This window comes from Rutilus rutilus (genome assembly GCF_951802725.1).
Source record: "Rutilus rutilus genome assembly, chromosome: 13".
In the NCBI taxonomy this organism is placed as follows: domain Eukaryota; kingdom Metazoa; phylum Chordata; class Actinopteri; order Cypriniformes; family Leuciscidae; genus Rutilus; species Rutilus rutilus.
In genome coordinates this window covers 22279016-22301796 of record NC_140218.1, presented here as the reverse complement: position 1 = coordinate 22301796, position 22781 = coordinate 22279016, and the positions used below count along the sequence as shown (strand labels likewise).

The 22781-nt window shown below is 36.4% G+C and overlaps 2 protein-coding genes across 2 annotated transcripts in view; one reads left to right on the top strand and one right to left on the bottom strand.

Moving 5' to 3' along the window:
* megf6a (multiple EGF-like-domains 6a) overlaps positions 1–10688 on the bottom strand; it is a 63292-nt gene extending 52604 nt beyond the window's left edge. Inside the window, exons 1-3 of the mRNA XM_084427372.1 lie at positions 10543–10688; positions 10053–10187; positions 9332–9441 (exon numbers count right to left, since the gene is read on the bottom strand). Coding sequence (XP_084283498.1) covers positions 9332–9441; positions 10053–10187; positions 10543–10628 — 331 coding nt within the window. The 5' untranslated portion in view covers positions 10629–10688. The remainder of the gene's footprint in view (positions 1–9331; positions 9442–10052; positions 10188–10542) is intronic.
* Positions 10689–11610: 922 nt separating this feature from the next.
* emc1 (ER membrane protein complex subunit 1) lies at positions 11611–22444 on the top strand. The gene is made up of 22 exons (XM_084428909.1): positions 11611–11732; positions 11897–12024; positions 12855–12920; positions 13002–13095; positions 13176–13304; positions 13435–13561; positions 14237–14392; positions 14501–14668; positions 15927–15998; positions 16085–16183; positions 16272–16368; positions 17349–17465; positions 18226–18425; positions 18507–18656; positions 19046–19207; positions 19285–19404; positions 19481–19618; positions 19719–19892; positions 20001–20211; positions 20730–20814; positions 20934–21063; positions 21213–22444. The coding sequence occupies exons 1-22, from the start codon at positions 11641–11643 to the stop codon at positions 21390–21392; spliced, it is 2895 nt and encodes a 964-aa protein (XP_084285035.1). The 5' UTR covers positions 11611–11640; the 3' UTR covers positions 21393–22444.
* The last annotated feature ends 337 nt before the right edge of the window (positions 22445–22781 follow it).

The window sequence follows — 22781 nt, the reverse complement described above, 5'->3', positions numbered from 1 at the left end:
AAAAATTGTTTGTGTAAGTAAGTTTGTGATTCTGGGGGATGGCCTGGACAGAGCTTTAGCCTTTAGTCGAGTTTCATGCCACTAATTGAGCCTAACACTGGATTTCCTGTTAGTTAGCTTATTCAATTTTAAATCAATTTACATTTATTTGTGTAGCAGTTTTCACAATACACATCATTTCAAAGCAGCTTTACAGAAAATGCATGATTCACTGAACTAGACCTAGAAAACACTTCTAAAATTACCTGGCATTATTTCAAGAAATACAGTGTCTCCTTTTCCTAATTTATCATCTAGGTTGGAAAAATGGCATGTTTATTTTTACAACAAATTTGGATGGATGGATGGATGGATGGATGGATGGATGGATGGATGGATGGATGGATGGATGGATGGATGGATGGATGGATGGATGGATGGATGGATGGATGGATGGATGGATGGATGGATGGATGGATGATACAAAATTACACCACAACATAACCTACAGAACAAACCTGAACATGTATGATTTAAAAAAACTATAGATTGCATAGATTCTGTCAGGAGAATAATGATCCTCATAAACTCTTGATTGCTTCTACTTTAGCCTAGTTATTTAATATTAAGGTTTATATTTTGGAATCCCCACAAGAGAAGCCTCTAATGAATCAGGCTAAACTTTCTTACTGTCCTACTGCTGATAAATATGTTTGTATGATTTTATCATCTGGGATAAAAAAAAATCCTGCCAAAAACAAAATTCTGGACAAGCTTCCTTTTCTATCTTCAAGAAACCCAGTGCCAACACAGAATGCTGATCTCCTAATAAGCCATTATCTGAGCAATATGAGCCTTTAATACCTTGCTGCAATTCCCTCACAGGTAAGTGACTTCCCAAGTAATACCCCATCATTACAGACCAGAGACATAAGCAAAGTAAGGAATGAGAGGGAAAGAGAAAAGAGAAGGACTAATTTCACTTCAGAGAGTGATACCATTGTGTTCCCTCTCAAATTAAGTGTAATTAATGAGAGTTAAGATTTTACACAACGCTATAGCTACTATTCTAGCACATGAATGCTTTTCCCCTGCACATGACTCCAATCAGATTTCAGTTCATGGCAGGGAAACATAACTCATACACATATATTTCAGCAGGTTTTAGAGGAAGTTGGATGTCTTCCAAATACAAATGCATGAGACTGAACATGCACGACTTGACATCTTGATAGCAGGCGTCATATAGTCCAGGAGTAAAGATTATTGTCTACTATATGAAGTGAACATTTACTGAACCAAGGCTTGGTAACACTCACATATACAAATTCTATCTTTGTAAATACTAATACAAATACTTAGTAAATCAAACAGCATGTGAAGTAACTCGGGATGGGAATCATAAAGAAAGTAACAATTTGGGTTCCGGTTCTGATTCCTGTTAAAGTCCACATGTGGTGAAAATCAAGCTTTTAATGTTGTTTAGATGTCAACACCATAGAGTATTTTCTCCTTAAAACTGCAGTGGACCAAAGACGCAGTTTGAAATCGCTGGAGTTATATTATATTATAAATAAATATTTGGGGGGAATAAATGCAAAAATGATCATTTTAATAATGTAATTCATTAGTGTTGTTGCAGCACCGTTGAAGGTAGTGGCATGCTATTCTCTTCACATCAGTGGAGGAATGCACTACAAAAACCGTTAACGGATTGATTCGTTCCACTATTTTTTAATGAAATAACAAAGTACATTCACATGTATTTATTTCCAGAGCAATAATTATGAATCACTCAAGCATAAATTTCTGTTTTACAAGCACCTTAAGGCATCTATCACAGAAAGAGTGCACGAAAAAAAAAAAAAGAAAAAAAAAATAGCCACACTGCTGTCCAGTATTATTCAAAGCTGTCACTCTGCCTTGCATGGTTTTAGTGTAAAGCTTCCAGATATATGAGTCCCTATAGACTTCATGCTAAAATGCATCACCTGCTACTGCTGCTAGTATTCAGAGGGTCTGTGAATTAAATTACAGCCATCAAAGTGTATGGTAAGAGTGTTTAAGTTCATGAACAGGACACAACATTTTATGTTTTAAAATCTCTAGTATTTGATAAATAAAAGTATGCTCTGCTGACTCATCTGTCTCTACTAATGCCTTCAGAATACTTTTATGTCATTGGTAAGTATTTGTGGAATAGTCAGCAGTCATGGAAAATGTCAAGGATATTGTCTAACATTTATCTAGAAATGTGAGACCATGACCAGCACTTGTATTGTATCAGGGGCTCAACGAAACAGCAAATTGCTGAAGTATTTTATCAAACTCATTTCAGCATAAAAAACACTGCTACTGCACCTAATGACAATAAACACAAAGATGTCAAAAGATAAAAAGTTGGATATGTGGCATCAACTTTATTTATATATATAAAGAATACTCATGTAAAGTGTACCGTGTACTGTACGATATAGCAAACCTCGACTGCATGATTGTTTATATCGTCGCAAATTCGCAATATGTCAACTAGATTATTTATTGCCCAGCTCTTTATAAAAAGTTGGATATAAAACTATGCCTAACTTTATACGCATTTATGTAGGGTGAAACTGTATACTATATAGCAAATCTCAACTGATTAATTGCTTATATCGTCACAACATTTTAACTATATTATTGCCCATCTCTAATCTGCTAAATGCAACTAATAAGGCATTAAGGAATTAAGATATTATAAACAGCAGCATCATGATTTTCTGTAAAGCTGCTTTGAAACACGGTATATTGTGAAAAGCGCTATACAAATAAACTTGACTTGACTCAAATGTGATTCAGTGACTCTAAAGTCTTCTGTTCCTCAGAAGAAAGTGGCATACGTGACTTTTAATTTTTTGGTAAACTATCCCTTTAAAACAAGATCACCCAAGATATAAAATGAAATTCTGTTGAATCAAATCTTTATCTGAATAAAAAGCTGTTTTTTTGGACAGTCACCAAAAGTTCTGCCCACAGACAATCATCAATGCTCTAGTCTCCTTTGTGTCCACATGCCCTTTGACCTCAGCGGCACAGATCCTTCATGTTGTAAACATAGCCCTGTTTGCTGAAGGAAACACTAGCCTGTTGCATAATCCAGGATTACTTAAAGACTCAGCAATAAAACTAGCACTAACTACTGTATAATGTCCAAGATTCCTGAACTCAAAACAACCTCAGACAGTCTAATGTTAAAACCATCAATTATGCTTTAGCAACTGAAAATATTGCAAGAGAAACTGTCATGTTCATTATGTCCATTGAAAATTAGATTCACAGCTTCACCATGTAATGAAATCCACTGAGGGAACCACATCAAGACTACACCAGACACCTCGGCCAAGGCTATTTGACACGGATTGCTCTAGATGTGATTCATGATGCAAAGTGCATCAAGGGACCACAGAGATTCCCAGTGTACCATCCTCAAAACCAGTTCAAACACAATAAACACCTTTATTCTTGAATTTGCATTGTTATACAGAGACACCTCGCAGCTTGAGCTACAACACAGCTTCACTGTATATGATCAAATATATTTAAGATAAAATTTCCACATATAAAATTTCATCTTAACACAATAATAAGGCCACCCAGAATATGTGATTTTCACGCATGTGTTTGTGTCAGTAGTTCCTCCGTTTTTCGTAAACTTAGAATCAGTTTTAGTATGAAAGGCATTAGGGAATCATGATTTGTTTGTAAAATGCGCAATGCACATACATGCTTAGTAAATTGAGACCCAGTGTTCTAGCCTTTGAGTAACTAGCTCAATTATGATGAAATCAGCTACTGCTATGGGGCTTAAAGTGATTTTTGAAACTCAAACTGTCAAGTAAAACGGTTAATCTGAAGTATATCCGAAAAAAATCCGTGACAAATCTCATTACATGAGCGAACAGGTTTTCCCTCTATTGCGATGAATAATTGCACACCAAACTGTTCTTCTCCTAGAATGATAAATTATCAGATCAGGACAAATGGATAATGCCATTACCGTAAAAGAAAGGGCTTTTGTTGTGCCATCAATTGAAGACAACAATTCCCAAAATGTTCTTCAAGACAAATGGACAGCACAGGACACAAAGCAGTGTAAATCTGCTGTCCATTTGTATTGAAGAACATCTTGGGAATTGTTGTCTTCAACTGATGGCACAACAAAAGCCCTTTCTTTTACTGTTGGCAAACATGAGAGCTGGGACTTGGGGATTTTATTTTGCCCTGTTGTTGATGATTCTAGCTGTTGTTCAGCCAAAACGCTCCCTCCAGCTTGATACATGTGGTGTGATCAAACTCTGAGGATTGTGAGAGAATACCAAAGCATGTCCTCCAAACATTTGTTCTATCTGGGTTCAGAGAGCTATGAGGTCACATCTCTGGCAGGATTAATACGAGGTATGCTCAATGATGTGAGTGTCATAAAGGGCCACCGAGCAAACACTCCATTTGACTACAGGAATGAGAGCCATTCCATCAGACCCGCGAGACAAAAAAGGTCAGTAACATCACGTCCATAACTACAGGTCCTGCAGCCCCATGGGCACCATCACACGCAATCTTCACAAGGCAGCAGATCTGTAGAGGGAGACAGACCACCTGCTGAGGTTTGTGTGTCCAACACAATCATTTGACTAAAAAAACTGAGGTCAGGGGAGGCCAGAAGGGAATAATTAAAAATTCCAAAATAAATCAAAATTTACAAAAATGTAAGAATTATTTATAGTAATTATCACGCATCAGCGAACATGAAAATAAAAACGGCCAAATAAATATCTTACAATAACTTAGAAAATATGATTCATAAAAGCAATAAACATACTGTGAATTGTCACCATCCAAGGCTACTAAACTGAGCAGTCAGAACATCTGAATCACCTCCCATCACACTCTCACTGACCCTTAATAACTTTAGAACTATGAGGGATTTCTTTGGAAAAAGATTTCCTCTCATATTTCCAGGAAAATAATCTAAAGTTACCTTTGCAAATAACACACAGCATCCCTTTGGAAAGAATGGAATTCTGACAAGAAGGAAACTGTGGGACAGTGTTTAAACTATATAAATGGAATTACATTTCTGGGATATTGACCATACATCCAATCCAACATTTTTGCGATTCTGTTGTTTCTTTGGGGAGCTTTCCAAAAACTACATCAAATCGGTCCAACTTTGCAATGACATGTCTACTAACTCTCATCAGAGTATTAGTAGAGTGTTAGGTTAGTAAGTGTTAGGGTTAGGGTTAGTAGAATAAGTTGACATGTAGTTGCAAAATTACTTACACTCTCAGAAAAAAAGGTACAAAAGCTGTCACTGGGACAGTACCCTTCAAAATGGTTCTAATATGTACCATTTAGGTACTAATATGTACACTTTTGGTACCAATATGTACCTTTGAGGGACTAAAATGCACTCTTTAGGTACAAAGTAGTCCTTTTGAAAAGGTACCGCCACAGTGACAGCTTTTGTACCTTTTTTTCTGAGAGTGTACAGTCAGTAGAATGTCTGTTGGAGGAGCATCAAATAATATGTAAGCAGAAATTAAGAAGACAGTCTACTAATACTCTAATGAGAGTTAGTTGACATGTAGTTGCAAAGTTACTTACAGTCAGTAGAATGTCTAAAGTGGACCATCAAAATAAAGTGTTACCAATCTTTTCCGCATTGTTTTTTAACATTTTCTACAAACTGGAAAAACTACAGTTTTGGTGAAACCTAATTTAATTTGAATTAAATTAAGTAGATTAAGCTTTTCTACAGATATAACTTGGATTGTTTTTGCTTGAATGCCTGTAAGACACTTCCATAATTTGTCACACGGTCTTATAAAACTCGTCCGGCAGGATGTGTCTGCACATAGTTGGCTTTCATCCTGTGGGCTCTGCCAGCTATACTTTACTTTACAACACATACTTTACCAGTGCCCACTTTTGATAGTGCTATTAGAAGAACATCAAAAGATGTCATTTGGTCAAAAAATACTAGGACACTAACTAATTAAATGTTTTAAAACCTGCCAATATGCTAGACACTGCAGTACTGGAAATCGACTTTGTTATTATCATGCTAGCATGCTAAGCTACAATCTGCTCATGATGAATCTGTTAAAGACAAGCTGTTCTTTTCACAAAAAGTAGTAAACTATACAAACTAACTGCCAAACAAAAAGTAACTACGTTGAGGCTACATGAGGGGAGAATATTATTTAAAATGCTTAACTAACAAATGGGAGACCAGCTAAACTAGCTCAAACTCACTAATATGAGCAAACTTCTTTTTTTTCCCCCATGGTGTATTAAACTTGTATGTAAAATTGCACTTAAAATACTAGAATAAACCATAATGTATAAATACAAATGAATTTTTGTGACTTTTCAAAAGCAACTGACACTGAATTACATTTTTACACCTCTAAACATCCAACACTGCTGTGGTTGACATGAAATACAATAACACATCAGGCTTTTTGTTTCCTTATTTTCTAACACTTTCTGCAGCAGCCAGAAGGTCTTTGGTAACCTGCATGTTTTTCCCACCCACACAGACAATGCAGCTGTGCAGATGGACCCCCGAACCCTCTTGAGATCTGCTCTAAATCACAGTCACTTCACAGAGAAGCCTGACTCTCTTCCAGAACTTTATTCTCACACTCACTTCTACAGCAATGCCATAAGGGAACACTGATCATACAGTGTAAGGAGAGGGATTTAACTGCCCTATCAGCCCTGCTGTGACCTAAGAGTGCTTGTGTTCTACTGATGCACCTGGAGGATATTCTGTAGGAAAGCAGTGGAAGTGCTGGGCAACAAAATGAGCAAAGCAGAATGAACTGACTGAGAAGACCAGAGGATTCAATAATGAAAGTGAGAAGCCCTTTGGGAGGACAACATATATTCTGATACAGGGGTTTGAGGTGCTTCATAGCATGTTGAATTTCAAAGAAAAGTGTGGTGAAACAGCTGGTACTGGATGAAATACAAGGTTCTGCTGCACTGTAAAGTATTAAAAAGGTGTTTTTTACAATGAATGTGACATGTACATTTGTGACTAAAATAAGCTCTGTCAGCTGCAGTAAAATAACTTCAGTCCTGTAAGCTGCTGTAAATTGCCAAGGACTCATGTCCTAAACTGTCAGAACTCATACATATCTGACTACTGTGTGAGTAAAATGTTTTCAGCAACAAACAATATTTCTGTCCACAACAAACAACCAATAACCAACATAAATTACAATTCTGTACAATTTTGTCTAAATAAATTACAAATAAAAAAAAAGTGCATTTAGGTATCACATTATAATATACAGTATAAAAATGGATATTCATTTTGAGATTTGCTAAAGATTACATTTAACAGTGTTATTAAATTATAACTTCTAAAAAAGATTTACTTTAAGATAGCATTTGATAAAGCAAGAGGGGGGAAGTGCACCAAAAATATATAATCTGGGAGTTGAGAGATCATATACAAATATTACATTAGGTATGTTCATATTTCTAGTCTATTATCACATTTTAAATAATAATAATAATAATAATACATTTTATTTATAATGCGCTTTTCTAAAACCCAAAGCGCTAAGACTCCACAATAGAACTCCAGTATTGTTAAAAGCAGTGTAAAAACACAAACTAATAATTCAATACTGTTTAAGAATGAATAAATGAAATAAAAAAAAGACGGACAGAGAAGCGGCCGCCAACATGCACCAGCTCTCCACCGGAAGTGTTTGTAAATGTAAATCGAATCAAATGTAGCATCATAAACATCTGCTTTGTACATTAAATACTTAATGGATTCATTTGACACATCTGGTCACACAAGAGACATACTCAGCAGTAACAAATAAAGGAAGGAAAACAGCCTTTCATGTAAGTGTTATAATGAGTGATGGAACACAGTCTGTTTAAATGCATTACACAAGCCAACTGACATTCATTGAGTGCTTTATGAATGAGATAGAGCCTTAGTTCAAAGCTCAGATAACTTGTGCACACCATACTGACAGCTGGATCCATTGAATCCTGGGAGACAGTCACACAGTTGATGCACGTGGCCTGTACACACACCCCCATTAAAGCACACACCGTAAGCGGAGATTAAAAAAAGGAGATTTAGAAGCAGACAGTCCAACTGATCATTCTATGGGGAAATTTAACAGGAAAAATACATCTTCACAGAAAATATTAAAAGTTGGTTTAACAAGAAGATCAAATTATTCATTCAAATGTCCTGCAAGAGCAACTTCTCCCAATGATCCAGGAACATGTCACAAGGCAAGAGTGATAATGAAGTGGCTCGGAGATCATTACATTACAATTTTGGATACGTGGCCAGGCAACTCCCTGGATCTTAATCCCAGAGAACCTGTGGTCAATCCTCAAAAGGCGAGTAGACAAGCAGAAGTCCACAAATTGTGATGAACTCCGAGCACATAATAAGACAAGAATGGATCGCCATCACTCAGGATTTGGCCCAGAAGCTGATATCCAGCATGCCAGAGCAAATTACAGAGGTTATGAAGAAAGTTCAACACTGTAAATATTGACTGTTTGCATATATTGAATGTTTTGAACAATATAAGCCTTTAAAACTTCTAAAATGCTTATCAATTGTTTACCATATAAATGTGTGAAAAAATAATCTACAAATACTGAAGCGGCAAACTGTGTAGAACACAAAATGTATGTCACTGCCAATACTTTTGGCCAAGGCTGTACAGCTGTCTCTTGCCACTGCCTCTGATGATCACAAAGGTGCATTGTATCCTAGCTCACAGCAAGAAGAGGTCACAAAGCCTTCCAGATTCTTACAAGGCCACTGATGAGAAGTTAAGCTCTGCCTTTCAATGGCCTTAAAGCAGTAAAACAAACAAAACAAAATGAAGCAGAAGTGACAGTGAGATTTATCTATCTAATAGTATCTTTTCAACTATTCTCATGGATTTCAACACCTCACTGACTGAATCCAATGCACAATGATTTACTATTTGATTGTTAGAGAATATAGTTTTATTGTGCCCAAACAACCCTGAACCATCCTGAATCAAAATAAAGAGTCTATTGAAATAAGCATCTGATGAAAAGATGATTTATGTGATTGACAATGGCAACAAAGCCAGAATCCTTCTCAAGAGAAGAACAGGAATCTAAATTAATCATGTAAGCCATTCACCACACAATCCTTCAGTGAATGATGTTTATACATCATTAACCTCAGCCCTGCAGGTCTACACTTTATCACTTTAATTGCATGTCATTTAGATATCTATTTAATCAGAAATATGACAGAACTGACTGTACAAACACTTACGATAGATGCAGCCTTCCTCTGCATTGAGCTGGGACCATCCAGGACAGCATTTGTACGTAGTCTTAAAGTCTTGTCTGTAGACTTGTCTGTAGCCCATGTAGTAGGCAGTCCTACAAAGTGATTAGAAGATATGATTACTGTAAACCTACGTTAGTAAAAACTTGAGACAAATAGCAGAGTCTCACTGCTGACAATGAAAATCGGCCAATTAGAATGAAGAGAGAGTGGTGTAATAATAGACTTCTGAAAAGATAGATTGCTCAGTCTAAACCCCAATTAGTTCAGTATTTGTTCAGTGCAATGGCAGCATTTAGCAAGCCCAGTGCCTGTTTCATGAGGGCTATTCAATCACCTTCCATAATTGCCAAGGGAGTTGATGGCTCTGAGAGTCTTGAGCTTCCTTTTGATTCCTGAAGCATCTGAGACCCTTAATAACCATCGTCTCTCAACAAAAGGATCAGTTTCTAACTGCTGTCTTTCTCTAGCCCTCTGCCCATTCTCAAAAGCGGCTAGAAGTTGGCTGGCACTGAAAGGTGTGCCAATGAGAAATGGCTGTCGGGCTAAAAAAAGGACTATTGATAGTGATTCGGGAGAGAGGGACTCTTTGCTGCACGTAAAACCTAGAACCTAGAACTTTTAAAATATCATAATCGTTGTAGCTGTATTCAGCCTGACAACAGTTTAACCGGCTCTTCAATCTGACAGACAAATAAACAAGTACCTCCTCTCATAGTCCATACACCAAGCACGACCTGTGCATCCTTGTCTCCAAACCTTCACCATACATGTAAAAGCCTGTACACATGGCTGTTTCTCAGCTGTGATGACTCTCTCCTGCTCTGAGCAGACATTTGGCCTGAACAAAAGAGAACAAAACAATCACTTTCCATTTCAAGTGCATATAATGCAGCTCATTACTAAACTGTCTTTAAGAAACAATAACTGGAAATTGATGTGTAATCAGTTACTAATACTATTATACAATATAATATAGTATTAGAAACGTTAAGGCTATTTCAAAATGGGAAAACTTTATACTATATATTTAATAATAATTCACAGTTCTGTAAGAATCAAAAGATGATTACAATTGAAATGTCATTATTTTTTAATTAATTAATATTTTTAGAAGAAAAAAAACGTACAATCATCATGCAGCCAATAAAATCACAAAATTAAAATAAAAACATGAATATCTCCATGATACTTACATGAAAGGCTGCAGAGCTCGAAGACACCGCGATGAAAGGATCTCTGCAAACAGGAATAATAATAATATCACCGCGTGTACATCCATGTCAGTGTCTGACAGCACTTTACTTTTCCATACTGCTTCAACTGAGAGTGTTCAGGTTTCATCTGTAAGCCAGCAAATAGCTCAGTAGGAACCGCATGTCTGGTACAGTTCAGCTTAGTGTTTACTATACTAGCATTAACAGTAACGTGTTGCATGAGCAGGCGATGTTTTTAGTTTAGTTTTACATAATTATGAGCAAAGTTTCCAAGTTTTTGTCCATCTCTCTAAAAAAAATGTTTTAATTATCCTAATTGTAGGCTAGTCGTGTTTTATTTATTATTTATTTTTTTGTTCACTTGCATTGTAAACGTGTTCACTGAACTTTGAAATGAGTTTAGCAATAAAACAGTTCGGGATGCAGCAAACATTGAGCATCTGCGTAGGTAACGTATAACGTTAGGTACAAAGTAAACTGTAAATTTGAAATTGTCTTTATATTGTGCTGCCACCTAATGGCCTAAACAGCACGTTAGGAACACTGCACTAGTTAAAACTACAAATAAACACCTCACATTTCAGGTTCCAACGTTTATTACGAATTTATTTAAATTTCATATTTATGGACTAAAATAATTTAATATTATAATTTGTATAAAAATAAATGTTAAAGAACGTTAGGACCATAGACTGGTTAGGACACACCTTCTGTTCTGCAGGTCTTTTTGCTTAAAAATCTTTTTTGGCATTTCATAATATCGCACATATTTTTATAACAACTTCTTTATGATTCTGCTAGTAGTTTTAGTTAATAAACTGCCTCTATTTTTTACATTGTGCACATGACCCAATAAATCCAGTCATAGGGAGCACGCGAATGCCTGATGTTAATTTGTTGAGCAGCGGTTCTCGCCGATAAATATAATTACATTCAAAAAATACTTTTTGTATTTCTATAATTAAACTAAAATATAATATCAAATAGAATGGAAAGAATACACAAATCCCTTTTTATTAAGGTTGGCTGTTTGGGTCCTTAACCGCAGAGCATTGTGGGAGTTGTTCCTCTGCAGCAATGGCTTGGCTTGTAGTCAGATTAGCAATATCGCTGTCTTTATTATATACTGCATCGGCGGTATTTGAAGACCAAGTTGGAAAATTTGATTGGTATGTAAACGGGATTTGTAGCTGTGTGTTGGTTTCACGTGTAATCCATTGTGGGATTTCTGCGACTGTAAAAACAGCCGGTACTTTAAGCAGGCTGCTGACTGTTGGCAGCTACACCGGGCTGATTGTTAACATCACTCTCAACTCACTGCGATTTCTTTCAGGAGGGAACAGTTCGTCGGCAAAGTGCGTTTTGCCTTGTTTGACACTCATTCGCAAGCGTCTAAAAAGCTCCTGGTGGCAACTGACAAGAACGTGTTTGCTTCACTCAATTCAAGGACTGGAGACCTGTGTAAGTCTTTGCGCTCATTTTGCACATTAGATATTATATAGGCTTTGTGTATAGAAGTCACGGTGAAAATGCTTATTTTTTCTTTTTTTTTCTAGAATGAGCGTCCATAATAATGTTGCTCCAAAAACACGTTTTACGTGATAAAAACCCATAATTTAAAATCAGTGTCTTTAAAAAAAAAAAAATGGTTTAATGATAAAATACATTTAACATGTCTGTCTGACAAAGTGATGCATCATTTACATATGTATTTACATATGTGTTCTTTTGCAGTTGACAAATGTGCATTTCTTTAAAAAAACATAAAACCCATATAATAATAAGATATGGAAATCATTACAAACTTGTGAAATTTTTTTTAACATTTGATTATAATATAATAACTACTTGTTTGAGATCAAAGATGCTGTTTTACTGCTGTTTCTTTGTCTAATGTTGTGAACCTCTTCCTCGAACCTCTTGCATGTTCTGCTACTCATTTACTCAACATTTAAGGGTTGTGGGTTTGCTATTGTGTATGTTATGGTTATAAACCAACAGAAATAATCACATTAGTACCTTGTTTCTTACTGGTTTTTATGAATGGGTGTAGTATCTATCCTTATTCTTTATTACTTCATGATTGGACTAACTAATTTACTGAATACCAAATGTATTTATCTTGGGTTTCTGAATCATAATCAAAATAATCTAGGTGGAGAGGTTTGCATTATGGATGTCAAAATATGCCTACCTAAATAAACTTGTTAATTAAAATGTAAGGAAATTTATTTTGTTTTTTATGATCAATTCATTTAATAGTGTTTGTGAAATGGTTTTAATTCTTGCAGTCTGGCGTCATGTGGATAAAACTGGACCAGAGGGCCATATTGATGCGCTGCTTATGTATGGACAAGGTAAGCATGTGGCGAAAAGTATGTGTGTGTACTGTGAAATTGGGCTTGGCTTTTGGCTCTTATATGGTTCTTGTCTCTTAGATGCTGTTGTTGTTGTTGGGAATGGCCGTCTGCTTCGCTCCTGGGAGACCACAGTCGGTGGCTTGAAGTGGGAGGCAGTGCTTGATACTGGGAGGTTGTATTTTGTGTATGTTTTATTGTGACCGTATCAGGTTTAACTGACGCATCAAACTGAGTTTCCTCTTTTGACCCCAGCTTTCAGGCCGCTGCCTTAATTGGAGTTCAAGACTTTGTGAAGTATGTTGCTGTGCTGAAAAAATCTGCTATCTCTCTCCATGACCTTTCAAGTGGCAGTCAGATATGGGTGGAAAACCTACCTGACAGGTGATGAGAAATCCTGGAACAGCTTTTCTTCATATTGCAATTATTACTGATTATTCTGATTGCTGTGAAAATACTCTGCTAGAGATTAGTTCTAGCTTTCAACGACTTTTCATCTTTTTGCGTCCTACAGTGACACTGTTCAGTATCAAACTATTTATTCTGGTGGGAATGGACTGGTGTTTGTTTTGGGATTTGTGCCAAGCTCCCATATTGTTATTGTTGAATACAAAATTGAAGATGGAGAAATCATGAAGAAGGTATGTTTACAGTTTACAGCACCGTTCAAACGATTGGGGTCAGTAAGATTTGTTTTTAAAGAAATGAATACTTTTATTCAGCAAGGATACATTCAATTAACAGTGAAGATATTTATAATGTTACAAACAATTACATTTCAAATAAATACTGTACTTTCTATTCATCAAAAAAGCCAGAATTTTTTTTATAATAGTTTCCACAAAAATATTAACTGTTTTCAACATGATTATAATGATTTAAATGTTTTCAACATGAGGATCATGATGATGATAATAATAAGAAGAAAAATAATAAGACATGTTTCTTGAGCAGCAAATCAGCCTATAAGCATGATTTCTGAAGGATCATGTGACACTGAAGACTGGTGTAATGATGCTGAAAATTCAGCTTTGCCATCACAGGAATAAATTACATTTTAACATGTAGTCAAATAGAAAACTTATTTTAATTTGTAGTAATATTTCACAATATTACTGGTTTTACTGGATATTGATCAAATAAAATGCAGGCTTGGTGAACACGAGATGTTCAAAAACAAAAAAAATCTTACCGATCCGAATCTTACCGTATAATGTGACAATAATACATAAATATATGAAAATAAATAGAGTTTTCTTATTGAGAGAGTCAATTACATAGATAATGATACAATCAATCACATTTGTTTTTCTTAGAAATCAGTTGAAGCCGCATGGATGTCAAGCTTGGAGAACAGCTGCGCCGTCATCAGCTCAGGGAACCTACTGTGTGTGGATCAGATCACACAGTCCTTGTACACTCTACCACTGCAGTCTGCAGAACACACAGAAATGAGACAGATACACCTCCAGGTTCAGATGTCACTACATTTGTGTTTAATGCACAGTGCTTCCTCAATCTTCTGTAATTATCTGTAATATCATGGATGTCTCTTTCTCTCTTTCCCGCCCCCCCCAAAGACGCTAGATTTGGAGGTGGCATCTGGATTCCAGCCTGTTCTGACGTCCACTCAACCCAATCCGGCACAACCTCCTCTCGCTGAGTTTTTCCTTCAGCTCAGTCCAGATCATCACATCCTTCTGCAGCTCAAAGATGACCTCATCGCTCCGCTCCGAGACTTCAATCCAGTAAGAACTGATATGTCTCACACATCTAAGGCCACGTTCACACCAGGGCTCTGAACCGGTTCAAGGAACGAAAACAAAAACTGGAAATGAACGAAATTTTAACAGGAACATAAACAAAAATGAAATCGAAATCAAGTTTAATCTTTCCGAGCAGAAACGCTTATTTGAAATGACCATTAACCGGTTAATAATGTTATTTTATCATTCTGTTTATTATTTTTATTTGGCTGTCAAACAAACATGAATTCAAATAGTACGGCTTATGCAAATGTAACATTGATGCTTCCATCATGTGTAAAATGCCTTCGCTTGGCAATGGCATGGCTTTTGCATCTCAGGTTTTTCCAAGGATAAGTCACCAACCGTTAAAGTATTAAATTTAAGTGAAAATTAGGTAATATCCAGTGTGGTGTGTTTTGAAACTAGTGAAAATTGCGGTAGAACCGCTACTAGTCAGAAAATGGAAGAAAAACTAAATGTTTTTAAGAATTAAACAAGTTAGTATTGTGGCCTTATATACGATCAGACACTTGCATGCGTGATGCATCATTATGTTATTAACATTTTACCAAAATCAAGCTCAATGTAGTTACAAGGTTTTTCACCAGCAAGTGTCAGATCTTTGTGTTTTGTCCGTTATTAGAACGTCATCATCTGAGACGGTATTTTTTTTCTAGTCAAACAGTTTTTTTAATGTAGGCTAATGAAATTTTTAATCCCTGGTTTGCACAGCAACGGAATACAGTTGTCAGTCCTGTATTTGAGTCCTTAATACAGTTACATTCACACACAGTTACGTTATTTACAGAATTGAAAACTGCATTCTACAACCGAAATCTCACCCATACATTTTCAGGACTCACAACCGCATTCTCTAAAAACCCACACTGTGTGAACTAAACCGGACTGGACAACTAGTTGTCTGTCATGTCATACAGTGCGAGAGCACAAACACATTGCACAAACGTGTGTCTACTGTGTGTTGCGTGTTTTTATGTGTGGCAGTGACTCTAGTGAGAGAATACGGGCTTGACTCCCAAGTGCACGTTCATACAGTCAGTATTCAAGATGCTACTGTGAGTTGCAGTGTGAATGGGATATTTCGAGACTCACACCCATAAGTAAATGCGGTTGTCAATCCCAAAAACGGACAGTGTGAATGTAGCCTAAGAGTGGGACCAGAACCATTAAATTCCTTATAGAAATTAGTATTTTTGTTCATTCAAAGACTTAAAGCCCAATGTTCTTCATATTTCAGTCATATTTGGCTGCTTTTGCTACATCTGGAGAGAAGACAGTTGCTGCCGTGATGACCCCAAAGAATGATACTGTGAGTCACATTTCAAAAACTCAACAAAAAAAAAATTCTTTCTATGTATATGGTTGTATTGTAATGGTTTGTTATTCTTACTCAAGGCTTGCAGCATTAACCTGTTCAGTGCTGACACTGGGCGAAGGCACCTTGACACTACCATTATCTACCACATGGACCCTAATGGAGGAAAGCCAAACAGAGTGAGGACTGATGCTGAAGCATATGAGCTTGAACGATTATAGGCCAATCATTTGTGTTGTAGATAAATATGGTTTGTCTGTCCTTTAGTTATACGTCCACGCCTTTCTGAAGAAAGATGACTCTGTGGGCTACAGAGTCATGGTGCAGACGGAAGACCTTACACTCACCTTTCTACAGCAACCTGGTATGAACTACATTATGGAGGATGAGGAGTGCCACACTTATTTACCAATTTATTAATTACAATGAATTACAAATAAATAACTGTATTTAAAAACTATTTAATTCATATATGCATCTGACAAATGTATATAGAATCTTTTTGCATTTAAAATATTTAAATAATCTATATTTTTTAATGATTATTTATTACATTTTAACTAAGTTTATTCAAATTAAATGAACTGCTTTAAATAAGTCAGTACAGTGATTTGTCACTTATGTACATTTTTATTGTTGAATTAATGTTGATAAATTATTTCTTCATTTTGGTTTTAAGTGGCTCTCCTGGACCGCCATACTATACCTGTAAACGATGTAAAATTCAGAGAAATAATATGATGTTATTGATAATAGGTTATTATTATTATTATTATTATTAATAATCATGCTCCTTATGAGGTAAAAAATAATAATAATGAAGACTCTGCTTTTAAGTTGTCAGCCACTGCCAGCATTTTTGATCATTTTCACTAAAATGTCATGGCCCTCAGAATATTTTATTGTATAAATAGCTGAACATGCAGTATATCAAAATAGAGAACAAAGCCCCTGCTTTTAAACAAAACAAAAGGTTTTATTCTAGCTTCATGCATTCTTTTTTTTTTTCTTAACACTTGAATGTGGGTAAGTTTCGTAAAAAAGCTACATTTTGAACAAAAAGCTGAGAATTTTCTCTTTTCTTTCAAAGACTACAGTGTGCATAAGCAATGATTTGATCAATTGTGTCTGCTTCTTTGCCTGTTTTGATCAGGAGATTCAGTACTCTTTCAGAAGATGCATAATAGCGCCCCCACTACCGTATAACACTGAAAACACGGAAAGCTGGAAAGTTCTGTCATATGTGGGAAAGCGTTGTCTCATAAATGACGGAAGATTGTCAATGGCGGGGAAAGAGTTAATAGAAACAATGTGCACAGGGTTGATTTTTGTGTTCTACTGTAGGCAGGGTAGTCTGGATGAGGGAGGAGGCCTTGGCTGATGTGGTCACCATGGAGATGGTTGATCTGCCACTCACTGGAACACAGGCAGAGCTGGAGGGAGAGTTTGGAAAGAAAGCTGGTAAAGTGCAACATAAATGGAAACCATTGTTTATGTCCTTTTTTGCTTATTACATTGTTTTTAGTCTTATTCTTCCATCCTTTAGTTTTGGAGCAATCAGGTTAAGAAGAGTTAGTTCACAATATGAATACACATATCTTAAAGTTAACATGAAGTGTTATTTAAAAGACATTTTATTTTTATTTTATCCATCAGGTATTTATTTATATGAAAAGTTGTCTTTATTTGACAGGTTTTTGATTAGAAAGTCATTTTTCCCTTTTGAAATACATATAGAACGCATATAGAACAAATTTTATTTCATGTTGACTTTAAAGTCTAAAATCTGTTTAGATTTAAACCCTATAAACATTTTCAATATGTGTGTTATGTAAGCCTGTATGTTGTGTTTGTGATGTATATGTGTTGTGACGTTGCTGCTTTTGCTGGCTAAGCACAAAAAAAAACCTTCTGTCTTACTCATCTGTCCTGTTTTTCATGGCGTGCCATTTCTTTCTGTATTTATTTCTTTCTGTGTTTTCTTTTGCACTCGCTGCACTCGGATCCAGCTATTCAAGGTAAAGTAGAGAGCTTCCTCTTAATTTTGCTTCTCTTCCTAATCCCGTTTATTTTATGCAACGTCGTTGTCTCTAACTTTTAGACAATAGGCTCAAGAATCATACTAAAGTAATGTTACAGCTGATTTTTTTTTTTTTTCTTCTTCAATGCAAAAAATTGGAGTCATCTCTGACACTTATCACTGATCTCTTGTTCCCTTCAGATGGGCTGTTACCCATGGTTCTCAAGCGCCTCTCTTCCCAGTTTATCCTGCTGCAGGCCTGGATGGCCCACCTCTGGAAACTCTTCTACGATGCCCGGAAGCCTCGCAGCAGCGTGAAGAATGAAGTCACCATAGACACACTGTCTCGGGATGAGTTTAACCTGCAGAAGATGATGGTGATGGTGACTGCCTCTGGAAAAGTAAGTTCAGAAAGCACAGATGTTGTTTTGTCCTTTTAGCTGTCCTGCCGGTAAACAAACACGTGTCGTTTTTCTACACAGCTCTTTGGCATTGACAGTAAATCAGGAACCGTTTTGTGGAAACAGTATTTAGAAGACATTCAGCCCGACTCCATTTTCAAGCTCATAGTGCAAAGGACCACTGCCCATTTTCCACATCCTCCACAGTGCACACTTCTTATAAAAAACAAGGTAAGATTTTGAAGTTTTTTTTTTTTTAATGGTCTAATGCCATTTATTTGCTTTCTTGCTTTTTGTTAGCTTGTTTACTCATTTGTGCAGTTGTCTTTGTTTGTTTGTTCATTAGTTTTACTAATTTTTCTGTTTGTTTGCTAGTTTGTAAATTGTGCAATTGCTTGTTTGCTCGTTTGCCTGTTTGTTTGTTAGCTTAAGTTGTTTGTTTGTTTGCTTGCTTGTTAGTTTGTTTACTCATTTATGCATTTGTTCATTAATTTGTCTATTCGGTTGCTTGTTCACTTGTTTTTTAATTTGTTCATTTGTAACATAATTTAAATAGGATGATTCAATATTGAACATAATTACTTTTTTGTGCTAAATTTAAAAATGGATTGTATTTATAGGACACGGGTCTTGGAAGCCTATATGTCTTCAATCCTATCTTCGGCAGGAAGAGTCACATTAGTGTCCCTGCTTTACCCCGACCTGTGCTTCAGACCCTTCTGTTACCTGTCATCGACCAGGACTATTCTAAAGTCCTTCTACTTATTGACGATCAGTACAAGGTAGGTATCCGTCCTTCTGACAAACCTTCTGTGTTCCTTGCAGAACGTGAACCCATTTCTTTTATTTTCTCTTACAGGTCACAGCATTCCCATCTACTAAGAATGTTCTACAGCAACTTCAAGACACAGCATCCTCCATATTCTTCTACCTAGTGGACTCCAGTCAGGGAAAGCTGTCGGGTTTTCGTCTGCGCATGGTTGGTATTCATTTAGCAAGCATACAGATAGAAAGCACTTTTGGTGCTGGTGTTCATAAGTTATTTTTTTTTTCAGGATTTGTCTACAGAGCTGATCTGGGAGGTGGTCATCCCCACTGAGGTGCAGAAGATAGTGGCTGTCAAAGGAAAGCGTGCAAATGAGCATGTGCATTCCCAGGGCAGAGTGATGGGGGATCGAAGCGTGCTCTACAAGGTACTGCTGACCTTTATGACTGCTCTTATTGGCTAAATCAGATCACATTTCTAATCGTATGTCCTATCTGTTGTTTGTCTTACCTGTTGTTCCTCTGCAGTATCTAAACCCTAATCTCTTGGCTGTGATAACGGAAAGCACAGACATTCATCAGGAGCGCAGCTTTGTTGGAATCATCCTGATTGATGGCGTGACTGGCCGTATTGTTCACGAGGCAGTGCAGCGGAAGGCCAGAGGACCAGTTCACTTTGTGCACTCTGAAAACTGGCTGGTGGTAAGTGCACAGGCTTATCTATCTTTGGTTTGTTTTTTATTATGCCTGTGATAGATTTATACACTACTACAGAATTGAACACTACTTTTTTTGTTTTCTTCCTTATAGTATGTGTACTGGAACTCCAAGTTTCGTAGAAATGAGTTTTCTGTGTTGGAGCTCTTTGAGGGAGCAGAGCTTTATAACAGCACAGTATTCAGCTCCCTGGACAGACCACATCCACCTCAGGTGCTGCAGCAGTCGTACATCTTTCCTGCTCCCATAAGCACTTTGGAGGCCACACTTACAGAAAAAGGCATCACCAGCCGACACCTACTTGGTTAGTATTGAGCATATCCTGCAGTTAGGAATGTTCAGATATTGACAATTATTTTTGTTATTGCTTTTACAATATTATAAATGTATACTACTTTAAAACATTTTAATTGAAACACTCTAAAATGTAAATTTGTGACATTGAAAAATGTGTGTAATCATGTGATTGGCCGCCAATGTGTTGGGGAATGGAATTCCAGAGGGTGGGCGCAGAGATACAGAAGGCCCTGCCACCAAACGATTTGTGCCGCGGGACCAGCAATAGACCAGATTCAGAGGACCTAAGTGTTCAGATAGGGGTGTACTGGGTATGAATGAGGTCAGAAATATACCGGGAGCAAGACCATGGAGGGCTTTGAATGTGATGAGAAGTCAAGTGTCTTATATTGAATACGGTAGCCAATGTAGTCTTTGTAAAACAGGAGTAATGTGGGGAGATTTCTTGGTATATGCCTGTGGAATTCTGAATATATTGGAGCTCATTTATTGTTGTAATTCTGGGTGTTACTTTTTTCATTATAGTGGGACTGCCATCAGGCAACATTTTATCCTTACCAAAGATGTTTCTGGACCCACGGAGACCAGAGTTGATCTCAGAACAGAGTCGGTGGGTTCTCAACTAATATTTACTATGTTGAGAAAAATGTCACACACATGGTGTAATATTGATGATTAACAAATTGCTTGCTGAGTAACCAAGTTGAACCAATGATTCTCACCATTTAGGGAAGAAAACCTCATACCATATGCTCCAGAAATGCCCATTCGTACAGAGTGGTTTATAAACTACAACCAAACTGTGTCAAGAGTAAGAGGCATCTACACTGCCCCCTCTGGCCTGGAGTCTACCTGTTTGGTAATAGTTTTGTCCATTTTTCAAATCACAGTATTAAGTAACTTTTTGTTGGTATGATTAGTCTTAATTTAAGCTCTTGACATTCATGTCATTATTACATTATACGTAGTCACACTGAATAATTTCCATTTCATTTCTTTATCCTACAGGTGGTTGTGTATGGTCTTGACATCTACCAGACTAGAGTTTTCCCCTCCAAGCAATTTGATGTCCTTAAGGATGACTATGACTATGTATTAATCAGCAGTGTACTCTTTGGCCTCTTCTTTGCCACCATGATCAGCAAACGTCTAGCAGAAGTGAAACTGCTGAACAGGGCATGGCGATAAGACTCACCCTAATGGCCTGTTGACTTCACTCTCGCCCTCACTGCAATGTGGTTGACACATTGATGGCAGGAGACTAGCTGGTGACCGTGTCAAAACTGCAAGATCATTTGATAAGTTTGGTGTATTTTTGCAACCAGCTGTCTTAGGGATCTTGTGGCGTCTTGAGTGTAAGTGCATAGATGGCCATGATAGTTTTGTTTCCCTTTTCAGAGAGATGTAATGTAGGTCTTATTTTCCCCCCAGCATTAAACAATTCACTGTTTAATTTAATTTATTGTGCCTTTCGGGGTAACAACTCATGTGATTTAAAGGTAGACTCGCCAAGTATAAAAAAATAACTCATTTAATTTATAAACAAATTTTTTTTTCATTCTATTTTTCATTAAGTAAGTCTGAGTCTGCCTTTCGAAGAGTGGATGTATTTTCAAAATCAATATTGAGGAAGGATTATTTCAAAGGGAATGAAAAGATTGAATAATGTGATTTGGTTTTAAATTAAAATAGTAGTAATTTGATCTGTTAAAGAATATATTGCCTCATTTCGTGTACATGATTTGAATGGGCAAACACTAGTGCACATGAGAAATATGGAATTTCAAGAGTCAAGACATTTGGATCATTTTCTCCTGTACATTAATGATAGAAGGTATGGAGGAATTCGGATAATCTTTTGTAGTTATTTTATGGTATGTCAAATGCACTGGATGGTTTGGAGCCATGTTCTTACTTGATATATTTATGAGCAAGATCCTATATGCCATATACTTTGATTTTGACTCATACACATGCAAATCCTTGTGATTTTACTATTGTGCAGAATGTTTCTACTCTTTTGATTTTCATAAATAGGCCTGTTTATATATATAATTTTGAAAGCATCCCCTCTGCTGCAAATTAATGATGTCAGAAAAAAATAATGTTTATTAATAATATTTATAACAAAAGGATAGATATTCAGTTAAGTTGGTAACAAACCTAATGCTTTTTTAAACATGCATAAATTATTTGCTCTTTTTCCCCCTAATCAGTAATAAAAGATATCCCCTTCATAATTGTTGACTCTTGAATTGTGTATACTCTTAAAATGTATTTATTGAAGTTAACTGATAGAATTGTGGGTAGTCTGGGCAATAACGGGATAGTTCAGCCCAAAAATGTTGTCACCCTCATGTCGTCACAAACCTGTATGACTTACTTTCTTGAAAGGACCACAGAAGGCGGCATTTTGAATCATGTTTGTAACAAAACCGTTTTGGTTCCCATTAACTTCCATTATATATATATAAAAAAAGTGACCGTGTCCAACTGGTCTGATTTTGGATTATTTTAAAGAGATAGTCACTTCAAAGTAAAAAAAAAAAAAAAAATCGGACATATTTACTCAAATTT

Coding starts and splice junctions, on each gene's coding strand:
- emc1 (XM_084428909.1), top strand. CDS start 11,641: ATGGCTTGGCTTGTAGTCAGATTAGCAATATCGCTGTCTTTATTATAT. Junction 13,562..14,236: donor ATGGAGAAATCATGAAGAAG/GTATGTTTACAG, acceptor TGTTTTTCTTAG/AAATCAGTTGAAGCCGCATG. Junction 16,369..17,348: donor CACCTTTCTACAGCAACCTG/GTATGAACTACA, acceptor GTTCTACTGTAG/GCAGGGTAGTCTGGATGAGG.